The sequence below is a fragment of the Phoca vitulina genome, unplaced genomic scaffold (assembly GCF_004348235.1).
Source record: "Phoca vitulina isolate PV1807 unplaced genomic scaffold, GSC_HSeal_1.0 scaffold10, whole genome shotgun sequence".
In the NCBI taxonomy this organism is placed as follows: Eukaryota; Metazoa; Chordata; class Mammalia; order Carnivora; family Phocidae; genus Phoca; species Phoca vitulina.
Window position 1 is genome coordinate 24,147,396 of NW_022589713.1, and position 11,924 is coordinate 24,159,319.

The following is an 11,924-nucleotide window of genomic DNA, read 5'->3' on the forward strand; positions in this document are numbered from 1 at the left end:
TGCATCTAAATGACAGTATAGGCTGGGGAGAAAAATAAGCATGGTTCCCTTAGAGGAGGGTTAAACAGCAGAGCCCTGGAACATAATCACAGGTTTGAACAAGTTTTCTTACTCTGTCCTTACAGGTCAGGAATAATTGTACTCCCTTATACTGTAGTAGGTTTTAAGGGTTTTTGAGGTAGTGACTCACACATGCTGTGAGCTCTTCAGAAGGGGTGTCTCCCAGAGACAATTAATAAACCATCCCTTCCCTGCCCCCAGATGCTGGAAATCACTATGTGTGCGGGTGCATGCGCCCGCATGCATATCAGTTAGTACCCTCAAGTGCACACGTGCATTCTTGAGCTCCTGGAGTTTCAGCTGGAGCCTCTGGACTGTGCCTCGGTGCTCTTTTTTTTTTCTAAAGATTTTATTTATTTATTTGACAGAGAGAGAGATAGCGAGAGCAGGAACACAAGCAGGGGGAGTGGGAGAGGGAGAAGCAGGCCTCCCGCCGAGCGGGGAGCCCGATGTGGGACTCGATCCCAGGACCCTGGGATCATGACCTGAGCCAAAGGCAGACGCTTAACGACTGAGCCACCCAGGCGCCCCGCCTTGGTGCTCTTTTAAGCCTGTGGTAAGGCAAACTTCTTAAATGCAGCTCTGCCGAATTTATAACTTCTGTTCTCAGTCCAGCAATCATACTCTATGAAATCCTTTAGAAACCTAAACATATAGGGTCAGGCCTAGGACTATTTTGCAGTCCTAGTGGTAATTGCAATAGGAAGACATCCAGGAGAACAACCCCTTATGTGGTTGCAACCCTCCACATTTTGTACAGTGTTTTCCCTGCTCTCTCTTTCAATTCTCACAACTCCGGTGAGGCCAGGCTGGTCCTATTGCTGTCCTGAACAAAGAAGGAAACTGAGGTTCAAAGAGATTGAATGAGCCGTCCAGATCTCCTAGTTTTCATGATTGCTACCCACTGTTTTCCTCACCACATCACATTCACTTCATCCTTTTAGATCACAGGTAACTTTTTTTAAAAAAGAGCCATGGTTTGGTACCCCCATGAATGATCCTTCTCCATCAAGTCGGCTGAGCAGATTCTGTGTGTTACATCATCCTACCTGATCTGGCCCTGCCTACCTCGATGTTACTACCTTACGCTCTTGCTAAAAACACTTAGCCACAGAGCCCCTGCTCTTCCATCAATACATTGTTCTAGCCTCAGGGGGTGATGTTCTACCTGCCTGGAATGTCCTACTTCTACTTCTAATCCTGGTGGTCACTAAATTCAGGTCCCTCCTGAAAAAGGCAACCAAGAGACGTCTCCCTTGACATCCCATACTCACCATACTTATTAGTCTCTCTCTAAAAAGTTAGAAATAATGATTCTCTAAGGGGACACTCTGGAAAAAGTGGGACACTCTGGACAAAGAAGAAGGTGGATTCTGTGGTCAAAGTTTAGGAAATATAGTTTACTACTAGATCCTTTCCTTTAAAGCTACAGCACATATTAAAATATTATTATTTTTTTAAAGATTTTATTTATTTATTTGAGCGAGAGCAAGAGAGTGAGAGAGAGCATGAACGGAGGGGCAGAGGGAGAGGGAGAAGCAGACTCCCCACTGAGCAGGGAGCCCAATATGGGACTTGATCCCAGGACCCCGGGATCATGACCTGAGCCAAAGGCAGACACTTAACCAATTGAGCCACCCAGGTGCCCACACATATTAGAATATTAAAGACTGAGGAGTCCTGCCCTTTAGAGACCTGAAATACAGTGTAACTCTTGTTCTGTTCCCAAACGGATTTGACTATTGAAACCCACTTTTTTAACCAAGCAACTCCTGTTAACAACTTGTCAAACTAGTATCCCGTGGGACACATGTTGATAAACCTGTTTTAAAAGATTGTGTGATAACTCTGTTCATGAGACAGAACAAGAACCAAGGACAGTTTCCTCCTCTTTCTGCCAAGAACAGCTTTTCAGAAGTGGGAAAGATTTATTATTCTTGGATCACAGAGAAACAGCGAGGAAACTACCTACTGATGATGTGTTAAGTCTGTACACCTAACCTCCAGGGGGAGATCTCAGCTCCATATGCTGGCTTAAATGCACACAGCAGGAATGGAATATGTGTAGTGATTAGGGGCATAGCCTCCTCGATCATACAGCCTGGATTCAAATCCTGACTACACCACGGTTACCGTGTAACTATGGCCAAGTTGTTTAACCTCTTTGTGTCTCAATTTCTTTATCTATAAAATAGAGATAGTAAGGTTTTTTTTTTAAAGATTTTATTTATTTATTCATAAAAGACAGAGAGAGAGAGAGAGGCAGAGCGAGAAGCAGGCTCCCCGTGGAGCAGGGAGCCCGATGTGGGACTCCATCCCAGGACCCCGGGATCATGACCTGAGCGGAAGGCAGACGCTTAACCATCTGAGCCACCCAGGTGCCCGAGGTAGTAAGGTTTTTATAAAACTTTATAGAACGGTTGCCAGATGTAGCAAACCAAACTACAGGATGCCCAAATATTGCACGAAACATACTTTATACCATAAAATTATTTGTTTACCCGAAATTCAAATGTAACTGGGTATCCTGTGTTTTCCTAACAACCCTACTTTACAGGGTTGTTGGGAGGATAATGTGACATCTTCCATATCGAACTCTCAGAACAATGCCTGGCATATAATAAGCATTGAGTAATGATTGGTTATTGTTACAAAGGTTACCACTTTGAGCAGAGGCACCTTTCTTTTATTCCGGTTCTAATGATTTTCTAAGGATTTGCCTGGGCATATAATTTAACCATTTATAGTCATATATTCTCCATAATCAATAAAAAGAAGAAAGTAGTATCTCATTGCTTAAGTCCTTAGATATTGTTTTGTAAGGGCCAAGAAATTTGTATTAAGTCGCCCTTCATCTACCATTAATGGAAGAAAGCCTTGGTAGGAAAAATTAACATTAGCCCTGTGTGATAAATATGATTTATTCCTTTTAGCTCCAGGAGAGCTATCTTTGTAAGGTTTACTTTTCTTTTTTTTTAAAGATATTATTTATTTATTTGTCAGAGAGAGAAAGCAAGCAGGGGGAGTGGCAGGCAGAGGGAGAAGCAGGCTCCCCGATAAGCAGGGAGCCCCATGCGGGGCTCGATCCCAAGACTCCAGGATCATGACCTGAGCCGAAAGCAGATGTTTAACCGGCTGAGCCACCCAGGCGCCCCTGTCAGGTTTTTCGTAGGGAAGAATTAACTTGTAGTCCCTGAACACATGGTACCTGAGCATGAAGGGGGAGAAAGGAAGCCCACAACAGTTTGGTAGTCGAGGGAAGTGAGCCTGCGCTGGAGTAAAACAGGGAGTGAATCGACCACATGCGGTTAACTGCAAGTTCATGGTAGTATCTCAGAGAGGATTACCTCTCAACCAACTTGCCACACACTGACAGTGTTGACAGTGCCATTTCCGCGGCGTCCCCACACTTGCTTAATGCACGTGTCGGCCAGGAACCCATGAATATAAGTAAAAGTCCAACTTGCACGGATTTCTCTACGGAAGGTACATGATATGACACATTTCTTTTTTTCAGCACCGAAGTGTGACAGCTGGTAAATCATTTGTAAATAAATTGATGATATGTTTCTCTGATTCTCTCTCATGTGTTGACTTAGGACCTAGTAAAGATAATTTGCATAATCATATGGTCAGAAATTTGTTTCTGTAGAAGGGAAAGAAAGGAGTTCTGAATACACTAAGCTGAGGAAATAGGAACTTCATGTTTGATTTTTAGGTAAAAGGTGACCTCCCTGCAAATTACAGAAATAAATTGAGTATTCTTACAGTAAGAAAATTTACTTATTTGTCAGCATATTGTCAGTCTATCAAATAAAAAAAGGTGAGGAAGAGAAAGAGATTGAGAGAGCGGGTGTGAAAGACAAAGAGAGGGTCAGAGGCGGAGGAGACTGAGTGAAACAGCTCAAGAGAAGTAGAGATACAGAGAAAATCACAGACAGAGAAACCGAGGGATTAATCCCAGGACTCATACAGATAAAGTGATAAATCCCCTTCACTTGGCAAACCCCCTTCCTACCTATTTTGAAGACAACGTCAACAGTATATTTTCTTTCCTTAACCTCTCGCACCAGCCACCCCTCTTTTCCCATAACTTGTCACACGTGCCCCAGGTGGAGAAAAACATTATTTTAATGATCAACCAAATCTGCATATCAGGAAGTCCTCCTCGAAATCTCGAATTTAGTTTCACTTTCATGCTTCAAAATCTGTTTACAAATATAGTTTCCAATTTCCTGATAAAGAAAAGGGGAAGGGGCTACTTCATGTAGAAGATGACTGTTTTTAAATAATTACACTGAATGAAGCCTGGTTAGCTCCTGGTGCTAACGTGGCTAGAGGAGGCTTCCCCCCCAGCATCGTGTGGCTACAGAAGGAAATGCACTCAAGGCAGCTGTGAAGTAAGTGAATAAATAAATAATAGCAGCAAAGGCACAAATAACCAAAGCAAACGCTTTTTGTCAGGACACGTTAAGCATTCGTTAGGAGGAACTTGCGAAACTTGATGATTCACTTTCTGAGTTTGGTCTCTGGGAGACAGCAGTAGGGGTAAAGTGAAACCTGATACTTGGGTATCAGACCCTGCTGGTAAAAGTTTTAAGAGAAAAACAATGAGAAATGCCTACTCACCAACGTCACCAACTTCAGCTCCTTAGCTACCGCACCTCGGCCTACCCAGGAGAGCAGAAGCAAGCAGCTAAGGCAAAGGTTTGTTGCCCTGGCCACGGGGAGCAGGGCAGCCCTCATGCTGGGGAGTGCTGTCTCGGGCAGGAGTTCGGAGGTGCTGTTTCCAGAACAAAAGCCATTAGAGGGGAAGCTATTTAACAAAGAGATAGAATGGGAAGGAGTCACTGGGAGGAGTTAGACTCAGAAGTAGTAAGATCACCAGGTAGTTTGGGGCGGGGTTTGGCAAGTGTCTGGTCAGATAATTTGGGGGCTGGGTGTGAGAGAGCACAGGCTTCTGGATTTAAGGTAGAACACTGAGCTCCAGGGAGGGGAAAGCTGTTGCTCAAGGTCACGGAGCATGTTAGGAGATTTTTTTTTTTTTTTTTTTTTAAGTTTACCATTCTCTTTAGATAGGGTGTGATAGAGTGTTTGGTCTGTGCCTGTCACTTGGGAAAGGGATCTACCTTGACTTTGGAAACCTTAGGCCAGTGATTCCTAATCTTTTGGGAATCCAGGAATATAAGCACAGTAATATGGAAGGAATTGCGGGTACTGGCATATTTTGGCCTCCTTTTGTAAAACTCTCATGTAGTCTAGAGAGGTGTTTTTATTTATTTTTACTTATTTATTTTTTTTTGAGAGGTGTTTTTAAATTGAAGAAAAGTAAGAGAAATTTTATTTTGAAAGTTTTTAATGACAACCTTAAGGTATTTGGGGTTCATCCGTGGCATCTCAAAATTAGGATTAGAAGTACCTTTCCTAACCTGACACAATTGAAAAACAATGACAACAACAACAAACTGAGATGTCTTCAACTTAATCAGCCTTTTTCTGGTTCTCTCTCTAAGAGTTGGCCCAGGAGCCCTATGTTCTGCATTCTGGGTGAGTCACACCCTTGCCTCTCCAGCCCTGATCTCATCAGGGACGCTACAAAAGAGGATAATCCGGACTGAGGGAACGTAGCTTTCCATTTTTTCCTCAACCCACCAGCCCCATTGTAGGTTGAACTGTCATGATGCTCCCACTCCACCAGCTGAGGGAGAACAATGGTTTGTCCCATAAGCTGTTCTCTGGTACATTGCACATACCTGTGGCAGGGGGGTTCTGTGGTCATGGGATCATAGGATGCCCTAGAATGTGGTGTGTGGGGGACTGGTTGCTTCTTTTGGTGTGGGAAAACAGTGTGTGAAGAATGAATGAATGTGTAGTAGGGTTAGACATTTGAGGGGTCTTGGGACCCTCTCTTTGCTATCACATGCTTCACCTGCTAGTCCCCACTGTCATTTTCAGTGGGTGACATTTTGAGGAGATGGGTTCAGGGAAAAGGGGATGAAGACTGAGAGATCGTGCAGGGCAGATTTGAAATTGCCACATCGATGATCCCTGCCGTATGCACCAGGCAACCTGACCAAGGAAGCTCCAGAACCCGTTTACCTTTCACTTGACCCACACGCCTTAAATTGTGCCGGATACATGATTGTGTTCAATGTTTTTTCAAGGATCAGCCTGGCTCCTCATTCTCTTGTCTTCTTCCTTATCTGCCTCTGGATTGATGCCTGGCTATAGACTTAGTGCTTCCGGGTAATGGCTCTGGTTCTCTAACCCACCTATGCCATGTTGTGCTAGGTTGGATAGAACCCTCTTCTGACCCAGATCCTACTTTCTCTGCGTCACCTCCTCTGGGCTCCTTTTAGCCCTCCAAGTAGGAACAACAGCAGCAGAAGCGGCAAACAACTCTTAGAGAGAGAACCAGAAAAAGGCTGATTAAGTTGAAGACATCTCCATTTAAACTGATTCAAGTTGGAATAAGTGGTTTATACTTCTATTCTCCACCCTAGTCACCACGCTAATTTCTACTTTGATTATTAAATTATAAGGGGAGGAGAAGATCATAAATATAGATCTGAACACCATGAAGTTGAGTCTGAAAGAACCTCAACTCAGATAAAATTCATTTAAAAATCTTCTTTGGTCTCTTGAACCTTGAACTCATAGGCCTTTGCAAAGATTTAAAAGAGTCATCTGGAATAAACATATGGATATGGTAGCATTAAAGGTGAGACTTCAGGGCACCTGGGTGGCTCAGTCGGTTAAGCGTCTGCCTTCGGCTCAGGTCATGATCCCAGAGTCCTGGGATCCAGGGTCCTGGGATCCAGTCCCCCAGCGGGCTCCCTGCTCAGTGGGAGTCTGCTTCTCCCTCTCCCTCCCCGCCCCCCCTCCCCCGCTCATGCTCACTCTGTTTCTCTTGTGTGAGCGTGTGTGCAAAAATAAGTAAATAAAGTCTTAAATAAAAGGAAAAAAAAGGTGAGACTTGAGAAAATATTGGGTTGTCTTTATTGATATCCCAATACAGGGTGCCAATAATTTTCATGTCGATGATTAGCAGAACTTAGTGTTTGAATCACTCTTGTTTCCTTATATAGCAAGTGTTCCACCTCTATGTAACTAAGACAGCATAATGTTAGGAAGTCCCGTAAGTGGAGCAGGTTGGGTTCATTGGAAAGCCAACTCCCAGATGGAGATTTGCATGCAGGAAATTTATTTAGGAATGTTCTCAGGATCAACAACAGAAGGGGGAAGAGAAATAAGCAGGGTTGGGCAGAGGGAGAAGGCCTCAGCTGACCCTGCTAGGAGTGTGGAAGCTGGTATAGCCTTTTGGAGTTGTCCTGAACTGGGGTGAGGGCACTGGGTGTTTTTTTACCCCTGCCTCAGCCAGTCATTGGATGTAGGCTGCTCCCAGCTGGGAGTGTGACTGTGGGTAAGGTGGCTTTCTTCTGCCATGGCAATTCTGAAAGGAATTGACAGCTGAGTAATGTCAGACAACAAAGTCCCAAGAGCTGGAGGGAATTAATCCTTCAGCTAATGAAGGGAGATTTGGGTGTTATTACACAGCATCCTTGACAATGAACAATTATTCATAGGGAAAGAATTCACGACTCTGGGTAGATCAAGGGCTGTAAAAGCACTAAGTGAGCCTCTGATAACAAGAGTCTGGGTTGGAGTTAAGATCCATCAGTAGATATATTGGTTGCTCACCAAGTAGAAAGGCTGTGTTTAAACCCCCTGACTTGTTATACCTTCACAATTGCATTATTTGACTCTCAGTGACTTATGGATTATCGGGCACTAACTAGTAATGATTGATCAATAGTTAGCATCAGGGCAAATTGTTGCATCAGAACTTGGTTACAAAATTAGCTGCTCTGAGGCAAATTTAATCTAAGAGGGGCTTAGAATAGAAGTGTTTCTCCCCTCAACTGGTCATTTTAGATGTTTAGTGTCTGTCTGTAAGTCTATTTGCCCTTGGTATGTCTATTTTATTTTGAATATTTAGGTAAATGTCCAATATCAATGTCATTGGTGGTATGGGGGTTGTGTGTGTGTGTAAGATCAGTGACAATGCCCTGCCAAACTTGATGGGAGCCTGAGGCAAAAGGAAAATTGGTAATGCTGATCCTGTCTTTATTTTAAACTTTGACATCTTTTTATTTTTTATTTATTTTTAAAAAGATTTTATTTATTTATTTGAGAGAGAGAGAGAATGAGAGAGAGAGCACGAGAGGGGGGGAGGGTCAGAGGGAGAAGCAGGTCCCCCACTGAGCAGGGAGCACGATGAGGGACTTGATCCTGGGACTCCAGGATCATGACCTGAGCCCAAGGCAGTCGCTTAACCAACTGAGCCACCCAGGCACCCCTAAACTTTGACATCTTTTTAAATGATAGATTGCTTTACATTAATTTTTGTTTTTCAAAATACTGTGTTAAAATATGGGTGCCTGGGTGGCTCAGTCGGTTAGGCATCTGCCTTTGGTGCAGGTCATGATCTCAGGGTCCTGGGATTGAGCCCCGCTTTGGGTTCCCTGCTCGGCGGGGAGTCTGCTTCTCCCTCTGCCTGCCACTCCCCCTGCTTGTGCTCTCTCTCTCTCTCTGTCAAATAAATAAATAAAATCTTTAAAAAAATTACGTGTTAAAATATTATTGATCATTGTTAGGAAGTTTTGGGCATCCTCTTATGTTATGAGCCTAAGGTGAATGCCTCGCTCTCCTCACCCTAGTTCCCAGACATGACTCTACGAATTGGAACATGGGAGAGAATAACTTCTTTTTTCTTTTGAGATGAAATAATCTGACTTCCTTTCATTCCGTCTCCAGGGAATTGAAGGCTTGGGCAGGGTAAGGACATCAAGAACTGAAAGGAACAGAGGACTTTTATCTGTTAGGCTGAACCAAGCTGACCTTCAGCTACTCCTCAGACTGTAGTTACCTGCATCGGGCTGGCTTACTCCTTCATCCCTGTGATAACACTGCTTTCCTCACATTCAGAACTAACTCACCTGAGAGAAGATGTGACAGTGACTCATGCCTGAGAAGGAGCTCTGAAGAACAGGGATGGGGTCTGAAATGATCCCTCAGGAGCGAGTCTCAATTGTTCAGGCTCTGCTAGGAGAGACAGTTGTGTCGTCGTCCATCTTGAGAGTCATTCCAAGGCTCTGGTCACGGCGATAACCAGGCAAATATTGTCCTACCACTGTTTCACCTCTAATACAGCCATCCAGACTGACCATCATATTGGTTCCACTGTATTTAACATGGAAGGGAAAGAACTCACCACTTATAAAAATATTATCCTATCTCATTTTGTGTAATGTGTTGAAGAAACGTGCACATTTTGATGGTGCTTTTTTTTCTGGGTGATGTGATTGTGAGTGGTTTTACTTTCTTCTTTCTGCTCTTCTCTACTTTCCAAATTTCTCACAATGAACAGATATTTTTATTAAAATCAGAATAGGAATTTTAAAATGTATACTATGAACGGTATGCTATTTCTCACTTGATTACCAGGTACCCTCAGAGTTATAGAAGGTGGGTCTGAAAGGTCATTGGGTTTATAGCATAGTTCACCTGATGATTCCTATTATAGGGAATTCCTATTATTCTTAAGCTGCCAAAGAGAGAAAAACTTCTCTCTCCTGTCCCAATTTCTGTCTTGTCTTTTGATGTATCTTGTATTAAAAAGATCCCACAACTTCCTGTAGTATCGTGAAAATCCCAGGATAATGCAATACCCATTTAGAAAGTCCTCAGTCTGTCCTTAAGAATTCCCTGAATCACATCATGTCAGTGGCCCATTAAAAATCCTCCACTGGCTTCCCACCATACTTAGAATAAAATCCCAAATCCCTCCATGACATACAAGGAGTCTGCTACCTCTTCAACTTATCTCTTCTCACTCTTCCCTTGTTCACTCCGTTCTGGTCACATCAACCACATCGATCGCCCAGCAGGCCAGGAAAGGTTCCACTCCACGCACCTTGCATTTTACAGCACCCTCTCTCCGGTACACTCTTCTCTCACATGTGGCTATCTCTCACTTTACTTCTTCACCCAGGCCTTCCTTGACCACCCCAGTCAAACTGGCAGCTTCCCAACAACCTCTGTCACATCATCCTGCTTTATTTCTGCTATGGCCCTTTTCATACCTGACATTATGTTACACATTTATTTGTTCGTTTATTGTCTGTCTCCTCCATTAGAATGTAAACTCCGTGAGAGTGGAGGAGTTTACTGCTGGGTCCTCATTGGATAGAACAAGACCTGGCACATAGTAGGGGTTTAGTGAATATTTGTTGAATGAATGAATGAATGAATGAATGAATCCTAACTAACAATTCCTTTATCTAAAAAAAAAATTTCCCAACACGTTTCAAACTTTCTTATAATATCTCTAAACTGGTATTCTGTTTCTTCCATTACCAGAAGGGTTTTTCTTTGGATAAGTAAAGTCATGTCAATCTTTATCTCTTGATTCTGAGACTTTCAAAGTTTTGTGATTTTCTAAGTCCTCTTCTTCAGCATTTGACTGCTGACTTGAGGCTCTCTGTTAATTTCTGTCAAGTGGGATGTGTTTTGGGGGAAACAGTCAGATGAAGGAGACGTATTTTTGAATTCTATATTTGATGTGAAAAATTAATATAACTTCTTCATTTTATGTGATAATGTTTGTGTTTTATTTTAATAAAAATATTTTAAATTACTTATCACCTCAAAAAGTTAAAAATAGAACTAATCTATGATCCAGGAATTGCACTACTGGATATTTATGCAAAAAATACAAAAACACTAATTCAAAGGCATATATGCACCCCTATATCTATTGCAGCCTACTTACAATAGCTAAACTATGGAAGCAACCCAAGTGTCCATCAAAAGATGAATGGATAAAGAAGATGTGGTATATATACACAATGGAGTATTATTCAGCCATAAAAAGAATGGAATCTTGCCATTTGCAATGACATGGATGGAGTTAGAGAGTACAATGCTAAGCGACATAAGTCAGTCAGAGAAGGACAAATACCATATGATCTCACTCATATGTGGAATTTAAGAAACAAAACAAATGAGCAAAGGAAAAAAAGAGAGAGAGAGAGCAGCAAACCAAGAAACAGACTCTTAACTATAGAGAACAAACTGATGGTTACCAGAGGGGAGGCAGGTGGGAAGATGGGTAAAGAAAAAGAAAAAAATAAATAAATTATTTATCATGAGGCACACACTCCATGATGATTTTACCCTCTTCAGTCCTGTCTCTTTCTCTCTTTCTCTCTCTCTTACACACACACACACACACACACACACACACACACACGAATCCGTACCCCAGGATAAATATACTTCCCTCTGGAAGTGTGGCATTAATCATCCTTAAAGGGGTATTAATGCAAGAAAACATGAGGACCCCTTGTAATACTTGATGGGGAAGCTTTGTGGCAGGCAGTAAGATGACCCCTGTTATATAATAGTGAGATTGAGAGTAGGCTTCCTAAAACATTCTAAATATATCCACTTTACCCTATTTCATCCTTCTTCACTTCTCAATAAATTTATTAGGTTACATTTGTTCAAATATAATTGAGTAACATGGGGTTCATATTCTTTACTTGACATTGGTCATTAGAAATAATGTTGAATACAGAAATATTACTCTTAGCATGAGAAAAATTCAATATAATTATAATATAATTTTGGATATCATGTGGATATAGGAAACAAAAATATTTTTATTGTCCCAATTTTGGACTACACAGTAAATTCTTTTTTTTTTTTTAAAGATTTTATTTATTTATTTGACAGACAGACACAGTGAGAGACGGAACACAAGCGGGGGGGGGGGGGGGGGGGGGGGGAGAAGCAGGCTT

The 11,924-nt window shown here is 42.3% G+C and overlaps 1 protein-coding gene across 2 annotated transcripts in view; it reads right to left on the reverse strand.

Annotated features, from left to right (window-relative positions):
- Positions 1-4,850, reverse strand: part of ACP3 (acid phosphatase 3) — a 44,848-nt gene extending 39,998 nt beyond the window's left edge. For both annotated transcript variants that reach the window (XM_032409208.1, XM_032409209.1), the window contains exon 1: positions 4,690-4,850. In XM_032409208.1, the coding sequence (XP_032265099.1) occupies positions 4,690-4,806 (117 nt within the window). In that variant the 5' untranslated portion in view covers positions 4,807-4,850. The remainder of the gene's footprint in view (positions 1-4,689) is intronic.
- Positions 4,851-11,924: the final 7,074 nt, after the last annotated feature.